This window comes from Astatotilapia calliptera, chromosome 20, assembly GCF_900246225.1.
Source record: "Astatotilapia calliptera chromosome 20, fAstCal1.2, whole genome shotgun sequence".
In the NCBI taxonomy this organism is placed as follows: Eukaryota; Metazoa; Chordata; class Actinopteri; order Cichliformes; family Cichlidae; genus Astatotilapia; species Astatotilapia calliptera.
The window spans coordinates 24,983,914-25,005,825 of record NC_039321.1 but is presented as its reverse complement, the minus strand read 5'-3'; the positions used below and the strand labels follow the sequence as shown (position 1 = coordinate 25,005,825).

Here is a 21,912-nt window from a genome sequence, read left to right as displayed (position 1 = left end):
ACAAAGGAACAATGCAGTGACTGCTTCAGTCCTCATTCTAGTAAGCTGAGACAGGGGGACCACTGAAACAATGAAGCAGAGCAACGTGAAACCCTTTGTTTTTTTCATCTTTTATCTTTGAACATATCAGTGACATATTGCACATACACAATTATACAGACGAATGACTAAATAAATAGTCAAAGACCATCTACGTCACCAGTGTGGGCAGGATAAATCTTCAGGGTTGCATTTCCCAGTCCAAAGGGCTAAAAAGGCGTGACTGCCAGTAAGTGGTAAATTTACAAAGAAGTAAAAGTCATTGATTATCAGGACTTGAAACAGGGCTGTGTCTCTGACGTTTAATAATCTCACTGGTTGTAAAACAACAAATCATTTGCATTTTTATAGATAATTTTTAATCTGTTTGAGATTGGAATGACTCATACAAACTACTGTGTATGCTGAAGATAAAAAAGGGCAAGTTACACAGGTAACAGTTACACAGGTAGGCCTTGTCTTTGAAAATGACTTTGAGCTTTGATTATTATTAATAGTACACACACACATACACATGCTGGTAGTTTGAGACTCCAGACCGAGATCCTGAAATCTGCTGAAGCCACTCTTCCGATTTGGGGGTTACAGCTCTTACACTGTGACACTGGGACCACTTTGGACTTAACCTTCCACGTCTGCTCCACTCGTTCCTTCAGCCCCTGATACTTCTCTGTTTTCTCGTGCCCCCTGTTCTTGATGTTGCTGTCCCTTGGGATTGCAGGCCCTATCACAACTGTTGTCTTTTGCTCCTTGTCAACCACCACTATGTCTGGTTGCTGGCTAGGAGTTGTTGTCTGTCCACAGGACCTTAATCCTGTTGTTCTCTACCATCTTTAATGGTGTTTCATATTGGAAATTGGGGACCTCTCCATATACAGCACAGATGTTTCTGTACACTATCCCAGCTACTTGGCTGTGCCTATCAGTGTGTGTGATTCTGGGGCACCTTTGCACAGTCTGCAAATTGGGTCCCGTTGGCTTCTGTGTCTGTGGATTTGTGGCATGGGGCCTGTTCTTGTTCTGACATGATCAGACTTCTGTGTTGTCCTTTAAGCTGTCCTTTTCCAGCCATTTTTGATATCAGCCATTTCCTCTGTCTGTTGATGGTACATCCCATTCAGGTCCTCTGTTATAGTTCCCCTTCCTGTTCCTAATCACCATCTGTCTTCAGCTGCCCGAAGCATTCTTGGAACAGCTCATCTCAGGGGGAAATATTCCTGATGTATTTGTGAATTCTCCGTGCTTCATCTGGGATTATGGCTCACACTCACTAATCCACGCCCTCTCTCTTTCCATTGCTCATATAACCTCAGGGCATTTGAATTAGGGTGGAGCACTCTGTGCATTGTGAGAAGGTTTAGTGTCTTGACATTAGTGACATCTGTCTCCTCTTGTTTTTATCCCAGCTGACCACAGGAGGAGATAAATGATCTAATGACTGATATTGATGGCTAGATCTATCTATCTATCTATCTATCTATCTATCTATCTATCTATCTATCTATCTATCTATCTATCTATCTATCTATCTATCTATCTATCTATCTACCTACCTACCTACCTACCTACCTACCTACCTACCTACCTACCTACCTACTGAAACTGCAAAATGCAATTTCATTTAAATGCTTCAACTCCAGGGACATTATGCGCATGAACGCTTATTATCACACTGCCATGTCTAACTGGGCAAGTCTGTTAAGAAAAAAATCAACCTAAACCTTGTACTGGACCCTGAAACTGTAAATGTCGTCATTAATTTTATTACCCATTCATTTTATTACTCTGGGCTGGGTTGAAAGCTTAGTTTTCTACCTTGTGTACGTATGTTTTTATCCATTTAGCTCTGATTGTGTGTTAGTAAATTACAACAAGGTGGTCTGTTGTTGTTGGCTTAACGCCTATCTGTTAAACTGAAATCAAATTGACTTCAGTATTAAATAGGTCTTTTGTCTTTTAAGTCATTAAGGACTTGTGCGAAGGCCAGATGTTTCCGGTTTATATTTTTGTGCATTTGCAAACAAATGTTTCCCATCGGCTTTATGTCGCAAGCAATAATAGATCATTAACTGTCAAAGTGTATATCCCGGCTTTTTGTACAGCAGATAAGTGGAGGGGACAGCGTGTGTGACAGTGAAGAACCACCCTGACTCCGTCTATTAATGCGCCGAGAGCGAAAGAGTTAATGAAACTGGAAGTCTAAGTGGCTGGAGCCCCCTCCTTCCGGCTTTCTCTGTGACCGGGCCCATCCTTCTCAGAGAAAACTTCCCGGTCGTTAACCGTTATTTGTCACCAAATTATGCCTCATAAAGTCGTGCCAGTGTCGACAGTGTGCGATAATAAACAGCGCAGCTCCCAAGTTCAGGCAGAACACGAAGAGGAGTCACTTAGGATGCAGAGGTGAGTGGAACGTCGTTAAAGTTGCTCGCTGAAGTGTTAGTATGTATCGCTGAATGTTACTAAAAGTTACACTGACGACTCATTATTTAATCATTTATTCTCAAAGGGTGTTTGTCCGAGGGTTTGAGTTTTCCTCATTACTTATCTCCCGGGTTCAAAGTAAGAAAGAGTCCCATTGTTGGCACGAACGCGGGCATTTTCCCCCCCAGCTGTGAGTCATATTTAGTACAACTCACCCGAGTGCTGAAGTTATACTAGTAGCTTGAGTTAGTTTAGTTTAGAGTCGAGTTGACTTTTTTTTAGATTAGGTGACAATGACGACAACATCACTAGAAATATGTTGTGCCCGGGCCTGTGGAGGGATTGCTTTTCAAGTGGGCAGGCCTGTTAATGTGTTACTGCGTTGTTTGGTGAAATAAACCTGTTAGATTGGACTGTAACTACCCCTGAGCAAGTCAATAATATGTGACCTCACTTTGCACGTCTCAACTGCACAACTTTTTGAAAAGTAGGACGTGGTATCTGCCTTTGCAGCTGTCATGATGAGCTGGATTCACTCTCATGCCATGCATTCCTTAGAACGGGAATGGGGAGGAGGGGGGGCTCACTTTAGAGTGCAGCAGGTCTGGGCACGTTTACCAACCAGACTGTTATTATTGTATCCATGGATGGATCCATAGTATGGGTATTTCGCGATGACATTCCTGAGTGGTTCGAGGTTATTTCTTTTGCGCTTTTGTCCTAATTTATTTACAGTCCCTAGTAGTCGTCCTGCACTTTCTAAAGCATGCAAAATAAAATCATGCAGCACATGTGCAAGTGTGCTTATTGGTCATGCTCACTGCGCTTCAGAGAATTATTTTAATTTGTAGGGCAGTGTTTGATTTAATGTTTGGTTATGGTTTTAAATATGAACACAAAACTGCTTATTTATTATAATTGAATTATTAAAAAGTAGGTTGACACAGAAACCCTGTATATTTCTTTGTAAATTACGGGATGATAATGTTGTACAGATTTATTTATTTATTTTTACAGGGGCTGTAATAATCTTTATCTGCCCATTTAAAGTGCTGAGTGTAGCTCCTTATGATGTGACTTTGTAGGGTTGCTCAATTAATCGAATTTTAATCACGATTACGATCTGGGCTTTCAACGATCATTAAAAATGACTGAGCCGATTATTAGCCCCTCCCTCATTTATCCGCGACACCTTAAAGGCCGGTCCGTGAAAATATTGTCGGGCATAAACCGGTCCGTGGCGCAAAAAAAGGGTGGAGACCGCTGATTAAGAGGACCCGAGGGAAGCTCGGAAAGCTATAGTTATTTGGAGAGGAGAGTGACTGCCGTTGGTTGAAAAGAGTTTAAAAAAAAAAAAACTTCAGTGGTGTTGCACACTATTTTATATTATTTTTTTAAAGTCATTGTTAACCCTTTAAAGCCGGTCAGAGCAGCATGCTCCGTTTTGCGTAACTATTTTTAAATCCCTGTAGAACCTGAACCGTGTAAGCTAGCGCAATAATTTGTTTTGCATATGAAACCGGAGGAGTTGTACTTACATCTTATGCCATCAGCTTGTCCTCGGTCACGGTTTCGTTCCACATATAGCTTTGCAAAAATTGCATAAAAAGCGCTTGCAGGAACAAAAATATAATATTCCAGAAACACGCTTTGCCGTTCCTATCAGCTGTTCGTAACACTTCCCACAGTGAAATGATGCACATGCTGTTTTCTTTGCAAATTTGCATCATAGGATTGTTTTTTGTTTTTCCTGCAGTATATAAAAATTGCTGTATCTCCAAAATAAAACTATGAAGACACTCAAAATAAATTTCCTGTGGTGGGAAACTATTTTTTGCAACTTTATTGTATTTAAAGTTTTGAGGGATAAACCTCTTAAACTTCTCCAAGTAGAAATATATGTAAACAAAACAAAAGCGATTTTCAATTTTTTTTGTAGTTTATTGCACTTTTTTGCAATTTATGTAATTACTATGCACTTAATGCATACATATTATTAAAATATGGGCTATAACAGTTGTATTGATGTATAGCAACTTGAAATGCTCCCACAAATGGCACTACAGCATGTAAAAAAAATAAATAAAAATAATATAAGCTCTGGTGGACTTGGTTCTATAGTAGGTCTTAAAGGGTTAAATAAATATCGTCAAATAATCGTGATCTCAATTTCAGTGAAAATAATCGTGATTATCATTTTTGCCATAATCGAGCAGCCCTATGACTTTGTGAGTCTGCTGTAAATTTTATTTATTTTTTTCCATTCAGCACACCTACTGGAAGTGGCCTTGATGGAATCTTGCTTCAGTGAATTTTATGTTCTGTGGGTTTCTTTGAAAAATGGATGCATATAAAGAACAAATCTCTGGGCAGAAGTAACATGTTCGGTAATACCTTACGAAATGACACTTATTTATTAAGGAGAGCTCTAACTATTGAGAGTTGAGTTAGGCTTCCTGCTACTAGAACTAGGGGAGTTTTGGAGGCTCGTAATTCATTCTCAGGAACACATTAACGGCGTGTTCAGAGCTGGTGAGGAACTTAATATGTCCAGAAATTATGATGATCAGCTCCTTTACATGTCAGATTTTTATTTTTTAGGTCACTGCCAAATTTCCATTATATTCAACTATTTTGGCGTAAGGTGAGGCTATGAATTAAACCCTCACGATGCTGATCTCCTTACTATAAATGCATATATATATATTGTCATATATATAATAATTTCAGTTCAGGAGTGCAATCTATAACCTTATTACTTACTTGTGGGTCAACACTTTGATCTGAATTTGACCATCTCCCTAAATGAGGCTAACAGTTTTTAAAGCTGGAGTGCAAGCCTCTTGTTTAATCCATGCTGTCCCCCCCCCTCCCATACTGTGTGCCACTATTGATTAGGAAAATGACCTCTTTGTAGCTGTGCAAAGGCCAAAGCAATCAGGACAAATAGCCCTGCCTAACTTTGCGTATCTCTGTCAGGCAGCTAATATGTGCAGTGCATTTTATATCTCTCAAAGTATAAAATCCCTTTGAGTCTGGATACAATTTTAGGAAAGAAATTCTGTTTGTATTAGCTGCCTTTTCAGCACGACGGATCAAAAAGTGTGTGCAGGGTTTTTTTTGGTTTTTTTTGTTTTTTTCTTCACACTTTACCTCTGCAAGACTCGGCTTTTAACTTTTGGAAAACATAGTCAATATCCTTTAGAGACTTCATCTACTGATGTTACTGAAACGCAACCTCACAGACAGCCACTTTTTAAAGAAACCATTTCCACATTAGAAACTTTAAATGTGTTTTTGTTTCTCTTCTGTTCTCTGACATATTCTATATCTCTCGGGATTTTCATTCTGTGTCCACCCCCTTGTATCTTTCTCTCTACAGTTTCTGACTTCGTCTGCAGCTGCTCTGACTGAAATCTAGGGACTGCCAAGATGCGTTCCACTGTGGGTGGACCACCAGACACTCTTGGCCACGAACAGGCTCGTAGCAGTAACAATAACAACAGCAACAACAACAACAACAACACCAGCGGCGAAATCAATGGAAACTCCGGTTCCCAGTATGCCCTGTGTGCTTTGGGGGTTGGGCTTGTCGCCCTTGGTATTGTGATGATTGTGTGGAGTGTGGTACCTGCAACACCACTTGGCAATAGCAGCAGCAGCGGCAACCCGGCAGGTGAAGGCAGGAAAAATAAGGCGTCTTCTGTGGCCTTCGTCTTGACGGGCTGCGGAGTGGCTATGCTCCTGCTGTCATTATGTCTGGGAATGAGAAACAAACGGAGGGAGCAACAACTCCGGGAGGCCCAGAACCACAGCGGAGCACGAGGAAGGGACCAGGAGCAAAGGGAAACGTGAGTTTCATGACTGACTAAATCACTTTTTGACTTCTTTTAAAAATTAGGGCTTTTTTTCCAAAATGACTTCTTCATTTTTTTGTGTCTATTAAGAGAATCTCAAATTCAGTTAATTGTATTCAGCACGCTCCCAGAGAGTTTTTTTTTTTTTTTTTTCCTTTTAACCTGAAAACATGTGAGAGAGATCTGCTTGTGGTTTTTATTGCCTGCTCAAGAATTTCTTTAAAGGCAGCAACATTTACTCTCACAGTAGCTGAAATTCTTTTTCAGCAGTGTAAATCTCAGGGTTAGACATCAGGGCAATCACTTTGTCAGCCCTGATATAAGCTGTATCATTTTCACTCATGTGAGTCAACGCTAGTGCAGGACTGGTCATTGTGTGACTATAATGTGTTTGTGCATTTAAATAGTATGTGTAATTAAAGTGTACCATTTCTATTCTTGCATTTCCATAAATGTTTACAGTGCTGAGCAGCAAGCCCAGCGTTACGCGGTGCCCACCTACGAGGAGGCGGTATGCAGTGGCCAGTACCCGGTCACTCAGAGCAGCCTTCGCCCGAGCGTCTCCCAGCTGCCTTCCTATGACGACCTGGTGCAAGTGGATGGTGTGCAGTACGAGAACGAGGGGTCAGAGGGCACAGTTAGCAGATCTCAGCCTGCCGTGGATTCGAGTGGTCCTCCTGCTGCTGCTGTTTCTGCATCAAACCATAGACCTGGGAAAAATAACCTTAAGCTTCTCCCTATCAGTATCCGCAGGATTAAATCGGAGAAGCTGCACATGAAAAACATTGATAACTCTCAGCCCACAGCTGGATTCAGTATTGAACCACTCACCCCCCCACCGCAGTATGAGGATAAAGTGCCGCCGCTTTAAGATGGAGCTGATAATGTTTGGAACGATTCGGTGGAATTTCGATCATCTTCTGTGGATTTTGATCAGCCTTTGCAAGCCAAGACCTGGAATATGACTTGTTGAAGAATGCGGCCAGCGGCATTAAAATACATTCTCTGTTCAACAGTAATCATCATGCCAAAGAAATCCAAAGCACTGAACGGGAGAAAACTTTGGATCTCTGAAGTGGATACAGGCAGTAAAGGACATACTTGTTGCATCCTTGCTTACTGTGACACATCTTTATCAGACTGTGCCACATTGGATTGAGGAAACTGCACATGCAGGGTTTTTTTGTTGTTGTTTTTTTTTTAATATTATTGTAGGTTTCTGTTAATAAATTACCTTTATGTTACTGGCCTCCACTGTACACTGACTGTATGGGTGAGTTGATGGTGAAAGAGCCTAAGACGCGCCTGAGAGGGGGGTGGGGTGAAGTTTTGAGAATTTAAATAGATATAGCTACCATTTAGGACTTGGAATCCTTAGGATTAGCACCGCCTGTAGTTTACCAATTGTAAGGTCCACAGCGCCTGTGTATTGTATGCACTTTGGTGGCTTGACCTGAATCAGGCTGCACGGAAACTCTCCCTCATTATCAATAGTATTGCTCCCACCCCCGGCCCTCTCGAGGTTAGGATCAAATGAATTTCGATGTGTCTTAATTGGCGTGTGTGTGAGGGTCTGCAGAGCTTTGTAGATCCAGTCTCTCTACATTTGTAATGATGGCTTCTGTTTTACTGGACTTTGATTTGGAGGGTTTCTTTTATGTCTCTGCCTCAAAAAGCTGAAACCTGGTACTGGGGGTTTCTTTACACATTTTAAAGTGAGGCATCTACTCAACGATACTCATTCGGAAGCTTTTCTACTGAACCAACATGAAACAAAGCTTTATTAGCGTCTGTCTGCTGCATTTCAAGCATCCCTTGTTGAATCTTTGGTTATGGTTCCACGGTAGTATGTTTATTTCTCGCAAAATAGAAATCCTAGTTTTCTCTTTTGAAAGGCTCCTTTGAAAGAAACTCTCTGCAGGTTTGCTCCACCCAAGGCAGGTGAAACAGGCTTGCTGAAGGATACTGTTTGATTTTTTAAGTTGTCCAGGTTGTTTGTTCTTTGCTTTTTCTTTTACCAACTGTGAAATGGTCCAAAATCAGTGCATTGCTGGATTTTAGTATCATTTACTGAGTTATTGAACTGTATTAATCAGAATTTTGATTAGAAGAGGAACCATTTAAAAAAATAAATAAATAAATAAATGTGCTTGTCTAACAACTTCTCAAACGTAACCAGTCATGTCCAGTGCAGCTGGCATACAAGTTGGACTAAACTGTTTGCTAAGGTACAGCCATGGGTGTTTCAGGCGTAAACTGGCTAAATGTGTTTTAGGGAGAGGATGAGGATGGGAGGATGTCCGGTGACGGGGAAGAGCACAAGGCCCTGGTCCAATTTAACCCTTGGGAGGTCGTAATCGTTAAAACTCATGTTTACACTAAAGCAGCAGGATTTGCCGGCATTAAAGTCATGATTTGTTCAAGAGAAGAGACTTTCTAGGAAGAAGAAATTTTCCGGGAAACTCAAAGTTTCTCGTTTTATGGAGTCTTTTGGCAGTGGCAGCTAATTGCAAGTTTGCCCTTCAGCTGTATGCAGTAAAGTGCAGTTTAAACACCTTTCTACTCAGAACAGCACTTCCTAAAACATCTCATTCACATTGGTTGAACTCGATTCAGCTCTAGTGTTGCTCTTTTAACGTAGCATTGCAATGCTCTAACAGCAAACACAGTAGGGAGTGTTTGAGGCAAACTGATGGAACATGTGAATAGTTGAGAGCTTTCGCCTGTAGCCATGGTGAACGGCGAGTTGTGAAGGCAGCTGTGTAGTCTGCTTCTCTGGGCTTGTTTTTGTTCGCGTTCTACACGGAAACAGAAAGACTCTGTGACTGTGTGCAGCTGTGCCAACATAACACCAGCTATTCTCACTTGTTTGCTGATCGCAGCTCGACTCGTATACTTGCCTTCCCTTAAAAGTGTGCAGCAAAGGTGCCGAAATAGAAGACACGCCGATGCGTTGGGAATGGTTTGGTCAGCAGCTGTATAAACACTTTGATATCTTCTTCGTGACAGACAGCTGAAGCTTAATTGTATGACTTATTAATTGCATTAAGTGTTACTAATATTGTGAAGTTGCACAGCTCACTTTTTTTTTTTGTAAGGAAAGTGACATTTTCAATTAGACTCTTCATTATCCAGTTTTATATTGTTTCTGATAAATGCATAAGGATACCAACTGACTATACAGTATACTGCACAGCACAATTATCATGTCACTAGAGATCAGTTATTGCAATTCATCTACAGTTTTGTTTTTTGTTTTTTGTTTTTTAAACCACCTTCTTTGCTGCAGACATGAACACTGTACCTCATTTGCTAATGACCAATTAACTACATAACTGATTTTTATACTTGTATATAGATGAGTTCCTGGAAAAAAATGTTGTCAGTTTCATTTATTGCATTTTCTTTCTTTCTTTTTTTTCTTTTTTTATTGCTTGATTGTTTGTTTGTTTTTGTTTTTTATTGTAGATACACTGTGAAACCATGCATTTCTGATAATTTGTATTTTTTTTGTTTTTGTTTAGTTTTTTGATAATGAGTTTTTTCTGAAGACTGAACAAATTTATCACATTAATATTTTATAAAAAAAAAATAAAATAATTGTTTGTTAATTGGTGTTCTGTAACTATGTCTTTGTGCATTTATGCTGACCGACATAATCTGTTGAATACATAAAATTCCTATTTTCTCCCTTATACTTATACACTCACGGCACTGCATACACATCAGTTGCTTGTTCATACATATATTTAATCAGCCAGTGGCATGGTAGCAGTTGTGCATAGTCAAGACAACCTGCTGGAGTTCAAACTGAACATCAGAATGGGAAAGAAACTTGATTTAAGTGACTTGAACGTGGCATGGCTGCTGGTGCCAGATGGGCTGGTCCGAGTATTTCAGAAACTGCTGATCTACTGGAATTTTCCCACAGAGTCATCTCTGAGGTTTACCGAGAATTGTCTGAAAGAGAGAAAATATCCAGTGAGCGGCAACGAGGTCAGAGGAGAATGGCCAGACTGCTTCAAGCTTATAGAAAGGGAACAGAGTATTCAGAGAGAATCTCTGCACATTAAACCTTACACAGAGAGACACTCCTACCAGCTAAGAACAGGAATCTGAGGCTTCAAATTGCAAAGACTCACCAAAATTGGAGAATAGAAGATTGGAAGACAGTGTTTGATCTGACATTTAGATGATGGTGTCAGAATCTGCTGTGCACAAAATGAAATCAAGGATCGATTGTGTGTGTGTAATGGTGTGGCGGAATATTATGGTGGGAAACTGACGTTCTTAGTACCAACTAAGCATCATTACCGTAAATGCCAAAGATTACCTGACCACGTCCATTCCTTTATGAACACAGTGTATCCATCTTCTGATGGGTGCTTACTGGAGGATAACACATGTCACAAAGCTCAGATCATCTCGAACATGACATGAATTCATTGTACTCGTATAGCCTCCACAGACACCAGATAAAGTACCTTTGACATGCGGTGGAATGACAGATGTGCAGCCAACAAATCTACAGCACTGTGACACTAACATGCTAAATATGGACCAAAGTCTCTGAGGAATGTTTCCAGCACCTTGTTGAATCTATGCCATGAAGAATAATGGAAGTTCTGAAGGCGAAAGGAGGTCCAAACTGGCACTAGCAAGATGTAATTATGTTGCCAAATTTCAAGGACACGATTATATATTTGACAGTTATTCTGACACACAATGGTTTAATTTTACTGACAAAAACCACACTAAGTCATTCTTAATACTGACAAACCTAATCAAGAGTACTCGTGAGTTTAGTTTAGCATGAAACACCCTTCCTGGATTTGTGAGGCAGTGCTTTTGTCAGCTCAGTGTCGCATTGTTAATGTGTGTAAAGTAATCACAATAGGAAGCTGTTCATCATGTTGTTGATGTAGTTGTCGTATGGTTGGAGCTCACTTGGCTAAAGGGAGCTGGCTTCTAAAAGACACTGTAGCCCTCGCCAGAGCCAAAGTTCACCACAGCATGGAGAACCTGCAGCTGCAGGGAGAACAAGGTTAACTCAAGAATCAAGAATCAAGGCTTTGTCTGAGGGGGCTTCTATGTTTTTGACTGATAAGAGCAATGCAAGCAACCCTTTCATTCAGATATCACAATTTGTGCTAGAGGCATCAAACTGAGCAAGCGTAGGTACAATCACAATGATATACAAAAATCTTTACTTATAACAAATCAAGCATGCCCGTCTTTCATAAACAACACCCCACAAAGCACGTGCTGGATTTCTAAGTCATAAATAGTCTTCTTTTAAAGGTGCTTTTTGTGATCACACTTTGCAAAATGTAACTAAAATGTTCACTATCAGGTGGCAGTGATTAACCAGAACATTTTAGTGTATTATTATTAATATTTTTATTATTCTTATTATTTTGGATGTGCAGTCTAGTTGTAAAAAACATGAAAATGCTTTATTTGAGCTGAGATCCAGGTTGTTGAAATTGCTAGCATTATCACTTTAGTGCAAAATGGTCCTGGGTTCAAATTTTCTTTTTCGGCTGGAGCTTGTTTCTTTTGTTAGGTTAAATGGTACTTCTAAATCAATTGTAGCTGTGCCACATAATGAGCTTTGTGGCAAGTGGATAGTCCTAGAGTCATTGAATTAACAATTAGACAATTAGGTTGTGTTTGCTGCTGTTTTACTTCTGTCTTATCGTTTCTTTTCTTTACAGCAGAGTGCAGTTTCTTTCTGGGGGGATGTGTTGGTGGTGATGATGGCTGCTTTCCAGATGCACTGGCATGTCTTCCAGTTTGGACTCAGGGCAGGCTGCTTGCCACACTGGTTTGCTACCCCACCTTGTGGCACAAGGCTGAACTGCTCAGCCTTCTAACTTCATATCTTTTTAGCACAGCACATAGACATATGGGGACATAAGTCACTGCACTTCTTCCTTTGCCTTTGTGCTGATAGTTTTAATTGAGTATGAAATATTTGGGGCTTAATGTTTTTAAGAAAAGAGAAAACTGCAATTAAACTGATGGTGACTGCACTTGCGTGGGGTTAATGCATGGTTGTTTGGGTGGCTAAACAATTTTAATTGGCTCTCAAACTTATTTCTTTGAGATCTCGTCCTTTTAGTGAGCTATTTTCTGACTGCATATTCTCTTTTTTGTGAAGTTCAGACTTTACTGCATGCTGCTGGTGACAGATATCCTTGCTGATGCTAGAGAAGCTATCCTGTTAATGTGCTCAGCAGCCCTGACAACTAACAGAAAAATCTAAACTTGTCGTATTTTGTTCATGGTGGAGTACTGGCACTGGCACAGTACTTTAATTTGGCTCATAAATCAGTGCTAAAAGTCCATGCTGAACAGTTAAAGCTGCCACAGATAGATAATTTAACGATTTATTGAAACACCTAATATACATATTTTCCATAATAAATACACCCACATTTTCCACTTTATGCTTGAGAGCTTTTAAAAAAAACGTGTTTTATTGTAGGTTTAGTTACACAGCCAGCGTTCATCTGATTTTGATTTGATTTGAACAGTGTGCTGTCCAAAGGAACAAGAGAGGGGACATGAGAGTCCATGGATTTGGCTAAAGAGTCCACTACTGTCTGGCTGGAGTGAAAGCTTAGGTAAGGCATCATATTTTATACCTGTAGTAATAAATGAATAACATGTATAAGTCATGCTGTTCTCTGTGAGGCCACCTCAAGCAGAGGTCGGAAACCACAGCACTCAACTGAGACAGGGTTAGCAATAGGGTTAGCTGTGTTTCCTGGTACTGTCTGATTATTTTCAGTAAATACACTCTTAGAAAGGGTGTTTGAATATGACGGCAGTTTAAGACATGACTCATGTTCTGACTTTTTATAGTTCTGGGTCTTGATTAATTATTAAACATCTTAGTCCAGCCTGTGCCATGACACAATGTTTATTTCGTTTATGTGTGATCACGAATGACCCGGGAGATTAATAATTAGCTGCCTGCTTCACGTTACAGAGATCTGTAGGGTCCATCCAAGTGATGACGAAACTTCTTCAGTCTCAGCTGACCACAGGTTTATCCAATCTTATAAACAGCATATTTGCATAATGACAGAAACTAGCAGCACTGAAGGAACTGGGCTGGGAGGTCAGTTCCTTGATCATTAATATCAAAACCTGCAGTCAGCTGAGACTGAAGAAGTCATTTGGATGAGTGACGAAACGTTTCTCCCACTGAAAACACTACATCCAGATGAACAGAATCAACTGTTGTGTATACTTTGTCTTGTGCTTAAAACGGTCTTGCACTCAGACTGTATGCATGCAACTTCCCTCTTGTTTCCTAGGAAACTGGGTCAGCAATGCAGAAAGTCAAACAAATACTGGAAACTTGAGTACAGGACAAGTGGTTGTTGATAAGAAGTTCCCATCGGTGTTCTAGGGCACTGAAAAGTGGAAACTATTTTACTACCCAAGTATCACTGATCAAACATAATAGCTGAAGTATTTTTCAGAATAAAACAAATATGAATATGCAGACTCCTTCAGCAAGGTTCTGTTATACTTTACTGCTATTTCTATTTTTAGAAAACTGCTAAAATCACAATAAAGCAGAGATGGTAGAACAAAAAATTATGCAACTTTTCAAAACAAAATTGTGGGTATATATTCTTTATTTCAGAATTTGCAAAGTGTTTTTCATCCCACAAAGCTGTTCTCTCAATAGGCCACCATTTTCTGTGAAAGAGATAATAGAGAAATGTTAGACTTAAAGTAAAATAATGGTATTAGCAGCATTGAAATTATGCACAAACGTATGGACACTTACAGAGCTGATCCAGTCGATGTAAGAGCTGACTCGGGTAAAGACAGTGGGCTTCTTGGCGTAGTTGCAGCTGAGCCCAGAGCCAAAGCTGACAATACCGTGAACCTCCCAGACTCCAGCAGCGTTCATACAGTTCAGAGGACCACCAGAGTCTCCCTGAGTCAGGTGGGAGAATCAAAGTGATCAGTGTGCGAATTCCACATTCAGCAGTTATTTCTTAGACTAGCCCACAATTTTCTGATTGCTTATCACACATTACAGAGATTCTTTTACATTTTATGTTGCTCACAAAAATGCAGCTTAGTAGAGATGGTTGTGACATCATTGGGAATAATATAATACAATTTTTGAACATTAATCTAATTTTCTTTTCCTTAAAATTAATAAAAAAGTAATTACTTTATAATAACACCTTGTTTTGTGTCGCTGGCTTTTGCAGAACCCACAGTTAATTCATTTTAATGCAAAGGCAAAATGGCCAGTATTCATATTTGAGAATCTTTGACTAGTAAATATGATAGCTTTGCTTAAAAATGAATGAGAGTTGCACTTGCTAGTCACTAGCTTTTATTTGTGGCTAAATGTTGTGCCCAGTGAGAAGATTGGATGGAAGAATAAATACAAAAAATATGTGTCCCTTCATTCACAGCATGTGGAAACGTGTGACTGAGTTAATTCCACAATCTGTGTGGCACACTCTGAACTTTTAGGAAAGTTGAGTTTAACTGAAGTTAGCTGATGTGTGAAAGTGTGACTCTTACAGTGTTACTTTATGCGATTAGAAAATCATTATTTTAGACTCACATTGCAGCCAGCCACAACTCCGTCTCCACCCGCACAGACCATGGTTTCCTTCACCTGAGAACCCCACCAGTCAGGCTGACTGCAAGTTGGGTAGTCCACCACTGGCAGGAGAGCCTGCTGCAGGATGTCAGCAATGGGACCACCGGCTGTGTGGACAAAAAAGACGTAGTTCATCTCAGACCAAAATCTCAAACAAAAGAATCCAGGGGCCAAAGGGCGGAACTCAGTTCTATTTAATACTGTCGGGGCCCTCCACAACAGTTCCAGTTTTTCATGTGGCCCCTTGTAAAAAATTAATTGCTCATCCCTGTTTAATTGTAAAATAGTTATGATGGATTAGTCTACAGAATGATCCTGAAAGGATTTTTGACTCTTCTTTGACTGGGTTCCCTTGTGACCTAGTGGTTAAGACACCAAGTATGCCCTTACTTACATTCCCCACTGTGCTATCCAAATTAATAACAGAAATATGATTCTTTATTCCAGAAAAATGAAGCACTAAACAACCAAAAATGCATCATGTTAGTTAGTAAAAGTATGTGTGTATAGATTTAATTTAAAAAGTAAAAACATGCTAAGATGATACTGTATACTAGGAACTGACTAAGAAAAATCAACTTATCAAAAACATCCGTATAGTCTTCCCTTCGAGGGGGAAAAAAAGAGAAAGAGACAGTTTACATAACAAGTTGTGTCACGAAATGATTATTTGAGAAGTTTTGAAGGGATGGATAGAATTAAAGAAAGCTTCTCTTAAAAAAAAAGGGCACTCACTGAACAGGCGTCCCCACCCAGTGATGTAGCAGGATTCATTATTGGGGAGCACAAATTCGGCCTCGGGAAGACAAGAAGCCATGACGGTATCAGAGAAGTTAACGGAGGACTCGAGCTTGATCAGGGCGATGTCATTACTGGGCAAGAAATGATTAAACATTGTATTTAACCAAATACTCAGCCCACAATTATAAATGCACATAACGCACATGATCTTTTTGATATTCAAGTCTCACAGGTAAATTCTTAGTAGTAGCAGTAAAATGTTACCGAATAAAAAAGGAGTTCCAGTCCTCATGCACAATGATGTTAGAGGTGCCGACGAACACAGAGCCATTCTCTGTCTCTAACAGGTTGTGCTTTCCCAGTGCCACTCTGTACTCCCTGCTGGAGCTGCAAGGTGACAGAACAGATTATAATGCTGATATGTGTAAGCAAAAAATTTGTTTCTGTGATCGTTAGTAATTCCATGCATGATTAAAACCCTTGGTTCTTATACCTGATACAGTGTGCAGCAGTGAGGACCCACTGGTCAGAGATCAGAGTGCCTCCACAGGTGTGTCTCCACTCACCCGCGCTGTTGTACTGCAGGGAAACCTAAAACATACATAAGAGTACAGTGAATTACCTCTTTGCTATGTTTGAGCTTGATTTTGTGCTTTATGAGAGTGCTGCTTGTTACGCTGGTTGCAGTCTGTTCGCCCTTGTGGGAGTTTGCAAAGTGTTTGTTGTTACTTGGTCATTTCTCTGGATAATCTAAAATCTGTAATCTAAAAACCCAAACTGTAGCAGCATTTCAGTTTTTTAAAAACCATATCCTCCTATGTCTTTTAATTTACTGTACTGTAACCACTGTAAACCTTTTTTTAAAGATCCTCCAATAATGCTTCAAATTGCCTCAATAACTTTTCATACCAGTCTTTACCAGTCTAGCAGTAAATAAAGTCTGCCTATCTTTAACAGAATACATTTTATGTTGATGATATTCAGATTTTTCTGAATAAAGTTTTGAGTGTTTACCTGCCAGGGCCAGCTGTGAGGCCTGACATCATGTCCTCCAACCACCCGCGACACCACAGGGGGGAAGGTAGGCAGCCCACACCCGTAGGCTGAGGGGACATATGAGACAAAGATTTAAAAAAAAAAAAAGCACATTGTTTACCTGCATGAAATTTTGTAGAAAATACCCACTGAAGAGACAGCTGGATAAAAACAGATTTTTGTGTGCAGTGTTTGAAAAGCTCCTTACCTCCTGCGACAAACAGAGCAAGCACCAGAAACTTCATCTTGGCTGTATCTCCACAGATTCCATTCAACCTGTGACATTTTTATACCTTTCACACTGTTACGCAACAGAAATCCTTGGAAACTGAGCCTCTGACAAGCCTTGATGCTTGGGTGGAGCTAAGTGAACGGGACAAAGTATTTTGGAGTTCAGTATTTTTTATGTTTTTTTTTTTAAACGTATCAGTGGAATTGAGGGTTTTTAACTTTATCACCACATGCTGCAGTTCACACAAAGACACAAAGAACCTGACTGCATATTTACTGCAACGCCCCCTATTCTGATTTCCTTTGAAATGCTGCACTCTCATGTAGGTGGAGGAAGAAAAACAAAACACAATGACACAGCTGTCTAATGAACTAATACATTATTATTAGTATAGCACTGACATACTACCTCCCTTGTAAATGTTCAGTTAGTTTTTGGACAGTGACACAGAATTTGCACTTGTGCCTCTGATCGGTATTGGAATATTTGGCTGAAACTGAGCAGCGAGTATAACCCTGTACAACTGTGAATTCTGTGGTTTTTCAGGGCTTTTGATGTTGCTGAGCTGGCCAGGACATTCGTTCTTTTGAAGAATATAATAGATTGTTGATTTGGCCACTTCCAAAGTTTTTGCTGTCCTTCTGATGGGCTTATTTTGGCTTTTCAGCCTCATCCTGAGCTCCTTTACTTACACTTACATCTCTCTGGACAACATATTGAAGGTTATAGTAAATCGCAACCATAATGCAGGTTGAATAATTAAAGTGTACTCCAGAACTTTTATCTGGTGAATTTGCCTAAAAATAGTGAGGGCAAAAAAAGCCTAGTTTCACCACGAAACTGCTTATCAGTGAATTATCCAATTACTTTTGACCTGCTGTGAATGGGGCACCATGTATAAAAATGTCTACAATATTTTTGTAAAACCCTTGACTTGTCAATCATTATATAATATTATAGATATTTAAGCAAGAGTTTCAACTAGGAAATTGCTTGCACAGTTTATATTATTCTATTTGGTCCCATTTGGCATGGTTTAGATGTGGAGCTAGTGCTATTCCAGTAGTTATGGGCAGAATTTATGGACCTAAGTGTGAAAATGGAAAATAAATTTTTTCTTTGATGTTAAAATACAGGACTGACTTGTTTAATACCCAAGCTTCAGACTCTCTTGTATGAAATATAAAAGGCGTGACCAATTCAGCAGGCATCTGCATGGTTCACACAGAGGTAGAGACGGGGAGATAAGGTTTATTTGGGGATATCTGTGGTTACTTATCTCCAAGGTTGATTTGTTTTTCCTACCAAAATTTCACTTGCTGTGCTGACGGAAATGTTGCAACATGCGATTTCTGCCTGCTGACTCACTATATAAGGGATAGCAGGTGCCTCTAAACTTCTACTGAAGAGAGTCACAATGATGTTCATTTTCTTGGCTTTGTTTGTCGTCGGCGGTAAGCAAATACGTCTTTGACGATTATGTTATGTGTTGGCAAATAAATGTGAACATGCTGTAATACTTCTGATTCTCGTGGAGCATCAGAAATCATCCTACTTTCCACTGTTTCCTCTTAGCCTACGGGTGCGGCACCCCCACCTATCCCCCCATTCTCACCAGAGTGGTTGGTGGAGAAGATGTCCGTCCACACAGCTGGCCCTGGCAGGTATACATACACCTGGGGCGATCGTGGCTCAAGAGTTGGGAGTTCGTCTTGTAATCGGAAGGTTGCCGGTTCGAGCCCCGGCTTGGACAGTCTCGGTCGTTGTGTCCTTGGGCAAGACACTTCACCCGTTGCCTACTGGTGGTGGTCAGAGGGCCTGGTGGCGCCAGTGTCCGGCAGCCTCGCCTCTGTCAGTGCGCCCCAGGGTGGCTGTGGCTATAATGTAGCTTGCCATCACCAGTGTGTGTGTGACAGGTTGTGTAAAGCGCTTTAGGGTCCTCAGGGACTAGAAAAGCGTTATACAAATACAGGCCATTTACCGTTAAAACTCATTGTGCCGTGCTGTTATTTGTTGTCCTCAGATCTCTCTGCAGTACAAGAGTGGCAACAACTTCTATCACACCTGTGGTGGTACTCTGATCTCCAACGAGTGGGTCCTCACTGCTGCTCACTGCATTGGGTATGGAAAAGAAAAAAGGAAGACGTCTAAAATGGAGTGCACACATATGGCACAGAACCAGGCATACTGTAGAGATCGTAGGGTGTTATATATTGCCATATATAACTTATATATCAAAAATGCATAACTTTTCTTATTGTTTTTGTGTTTGGCCAAGCAGCAGTTACACCTACAGAGTTTACCTGGGAAAACACAGTCTGGACACCGCCAATGAGTCTGGCTCCATCGCCATCAGCCCTTCTGTTATTGTTGTCCATCCTAACTGGGACTCTTACAACATTCGGTGGGCCATTTAGCCCACAGTACACTGTTGTGGGCTGGAAACTATGTTATTATGTTTCAAATACTTAATTCATGCTATCGCTGCTTGTTAGCACTCTCTAAGTATGACATTTCTATCCACACCCTAGCAATGACATTGCCCTGATCAAACTGTCATCACCTGTTCAAAACACTAACGCCATCTCGCCTGCCTGTCTTCCTACCTCTGGTGAGACCCTGCCTAATGGTGCTCCCTGCTATGTCACTGGCTGGGGACGTCTGTGGAGTAAGTTCTATTATAGTAACTATATAAAAGTTCAACTAACTATAAAGGCTGCTCACATAAAGCTCCAAAGCCCCGTCTTCAGGGTTTTATAAGTTTTAATATGTTTTCCTGTGGATCATTTTCTCTTGTGAGTTGCTTCTTGTCACTGGCTTACAGTGACAAAAATTCCCCAAAATACACATTTTAAAGTATCACAAAAGACCTCTTGCATCATATAATCAAAATAGTTTGGATTTTTATGCAGTTTTTAAATCTGCAGCTAAATCAAAACTGTGTCTTGTCAACGTAGTTCTCAAACTGTGCTGGCCATGAATCTGGCGATCTTGACTCTAGCCCTGAATCTGAATGCGTTGTCTTTCTCCTCTAAAGCTGGAGGCCCTATTGCTGACATCATGCAGCAGGCTCTTCTTCCTGTTGTTGATTACAGCACCTGTTCCAGGTCTGACTGGTGGGGCAATCTGGTCACCACAAACATGATCTGTGCTGGTGGAGATGGTGTTGTGTCTAGCTGCAACGTGAGTCAAATTTTGTTTATTTCACCAACTTTGAAGTATTTGTCACTGTTTAAATCAGAAAATATGTCCTAGCCTCAAGAGCATCTTTCTATGACCACATTTGCCTTTTAGGGAGACTCTGGCGGTCCCCTGAACTGCCAGAATCCTGATGGCTCCTGGGATGTCCATGGAATTGTGAGCTTTGGCTCAAGTGCAGGCTGTAACTACTACAAGAAGCCCTCTGTCTTCACCAAGGTCAGCGCCTACACATCCTGGATCAACAATGTAAGTATAAAAAACTTTTGTTCAAAATATCTCACAGTACACAAGATACTTTTTTAAAAGACAAAACTACAACAGAAAGATGATCTGTCACTTGTTTGCGCTAATTATTACACAAATTATAAAATGTTCCATACTCTGATCTTAATTTTAATTTGACCTTCAACTGCGCAGTAGCTACGAACATGGAAACTGATCCATGTCTTTTTCAGGAGCAATTTTAAACATCCTCTTAACGCTTTTTCTTTTCTTTTCTTTTGTCCAGGTCATGACCTCATACTAAGCTATGGACGGGCTTTTGTCAAACTTAGCAGGTAGATAAGTGATCAAATAAAAAAAAACATACAGTGGATAATCCAGAGTCCTGTGTGGTTTCTTGGTCATGCAATGAGGAAACAGCTTAAACTAAACATTTATTAAGCATGTGAACACAACTTCCTATGTCATTTTGTTCAAGCAAGACAATTTTCACATTTAGTCATGGATTTTATTGTAATGACTACAAGATAGCCCTGCCAATTAATAACCACATGCTAAAGAATGGAACATAATCACCACAAACATCAATAATTGAATCTCCATCCTGTAGTGGAAAATGTGCAAAAAACAGAACTGTTATGAGCAGGGTGTGGAAAAATAACCACAAAGCAAAAATACATTATGGAGAGCAAGAATAGCAAAATTCTTTACATGCCAAAGGGAAATGCACACAAGCTGCAGGTTGGGAAAACAGGCCAGTCGTTCTTGGGAACAGTCTTTTCCTCCAGGCTTCATTTTTATTAAATAGCTGCTTGTGCTGCAGGATGAGAGCATCCATCTGTTTTCGTGACACCATGTTGCAGTCATCTGAAACACCCCTGAAGACAAAACAAACCATAATTTTCCTTACTCCGAAACCAGAAGCCACATCGACACACGAATAGAATACATAATTTCCATAGAAGTTATCCGAATGGTTTCAGGTGGAACTGTGACAGCAAAACTTCCCAGAATTTCCGCTTTCCGCCACTACCTGGTTTACCTTGTAATCAGAAGGTTGCCGGTTCGAGCCCCGGCTACGACAGTCTCGTCCCTGAGTGGAGGAAAATCGCTACCTTATTGTGGTGGAGGGGTTTGTGTGTCCCAGGGATCCCAGGGGCTATGTTGTCTGGGCGCTTTTGCCCCCTGGTAGGGTCTCCCATGGCAAATTGGTCCTGGGTGAGGGACCAGACAAAGAGCGATTCAGAAGACCCCTATGAAAAGACCATCGAGGGAACAGTTCACACTGCCTGGGATAGGGTTTATCGGGGCCCTGCCCAGGAGCCAGGCCCGGGGAGGGTGCCCGAGGGCGAGCATCTGGTGGCCGGGCCTTAGTCCACGGGGCCCGGCCGGGCACAGCCCGAAAAAGGGACATGGGCCCATCTTCCTGCAGGCCCACTACCTGCAGGAGGCACCGTAGGGGTCGTGTGCAATGTAAGTCGGACGGCGGCCAGGCCACCGACTCCCAGCTACCA

General features: G+C 40.8%; 3 protein-coding genes across 3 annotated transcripts; 2 read left to right on the top strand and 1 right to left on the bottom strand.

Annotated features, from left to right (window-relative positions):
• The first annotated feature begins 2,170 nt into the window (after positions 1-2,170).
• Positions 2,171-9,701, top strand: tmem51a (transmembrane protein 51a). The gene is made up of 3 exons (XM_026155164.1): positions 2,171-2,439; positions 5,843-6,311; positions 6,780-9,701. Exons 2-3 carry the CDS (start codon positions 5,893-5,895, stop codon positions 7,186-7,188), a joined length of 828 nt encoding a protein of 275 aa, XP_026010949.1. The 5' UTR covers positions 2,171-2,439; positions 5,843-5,892; the 3' UTR covers positions 7,189-9,701.
• A 4,253-nt stretch (positions 9,702-13,954) lies between these two features.
• ela2l (elastase 2 like) lies at positions 13,955-16,994 on the bottom strand. Its single transcript, XM_026153955.1, has 8 exons — positions 16,952-16,994; positions 16,723-16,811; positions 16,202-16,299; positions 15,973-16,095; positions 15,703-15,839; positions 14,929-15,074; positions 14,128-14,280; positions 13,955-14,036 (listed from the first exon to the last, which is right to left on the bottom strand). The coding sequence occupies exons 1-8, from the start codon at positions 16,986-16,988 to the stop codon at positions 14,019-14,021; spliced, it is 801 nt and encodes a 266-aa protein (XP_026009740.1). The 5' UTR covers positions 16,989-16,994; the 3' UTR covers positions 13,955-14,018.
• Positions 16,995-18,352: 1,358 nt separating this feature from the next.
• LOC113013217 (chymotrypsin-like elastase family member 2A) lies at positions 18,353-20,774 on the top strand. Its single transcript, XM_026153942.1, has 8 exons — positions 18,353-18,429; positions 18,551-18,639; positions 18,999-19,096; positions 19,257-19,379; positions 19,507-19,643; positions 20,013-20,158; positions 20,270-20,422; positions 20,685-20,774. The coding sequence occupies exons 1-8, from the start codon at positions 18,393-18,395 to the stop codon at positions 20,700-20,702; spliced, it is 801 nt and encodes a 266-aa protein (XP_026009727.1). The 5' UTR covers positions 18,353-18,392; the 3' UTR covers positions 20,703-20,774.
• Positions 20,775-21,912: the final 1,138 nt, after the last annotated feature.

What these genes read in the sequence shown, in the direction of transcription:
- ela2l (XM_026153955.1), bottom strand. Translation starts at nt 16,988, where the DNA reads ATGAAGTTTCTGGTGCTTGCTCTGTTTGTCGCAGGAG. An exon ending in TGGAACTCCTTTTTTATTCG is followed by an intron (nt 15,840 to 15,972) that starts GTAACATTTTAC and finishes TTTCTTGCCCAG; the next exon opens with TAATGACATCGCCCTGATCA. An exon ending in TGGGTGGGGACGCCTGTTCA is followed by an intron (nt 15,075 to 15,702) that starts GTGAGTGCCCTT and finishes TTGTCCACACAG; the next exon opens with CCGGTGGTCCCATTGCTGAC.
- LOC113013217 (XM_026153942.1), top strand. Translation starts at nt 18,393, where the DNA reads ATGATGTTCATTTTCTTGGCTTTGTTTGTCGTCGGCG. An exon ending in GGCTTTGTTTGTCGTCGGCG is followed by an intron (nt 18,430 to 18,550) that starts GTAAGCAAATAC and finishes GTTTCCTCTTAG; the next exon opens with CCTACGGGTGCGGCACCCCC. An exon ending in TGGCTGGGGACGTCTGTGGA is followed by an intron (nt 19,644 to 20,012) that starts GTAAGTTCTATT and finishes TCTCCTCTAAAG; the next exon opens with CTGGAGGCCCTATTGCTGAC.
- tmem51a (XM_026155164.1), top strand. Translation starts at nt 5,893, where the DNA reads ATGCGTTCCACTGTGGGTGGACCACCAGACACTCTTGGCCACGAACAG. An exon ending in GACCAGGAGCAAAGGGAAAC is followed by an intron (nt 6,312 to 6,779) that starts GTGAGTTTCATG and finishes AAATGTTTACAG; the next exon opens with TGCTGAGCAGCAAGCCCAGC.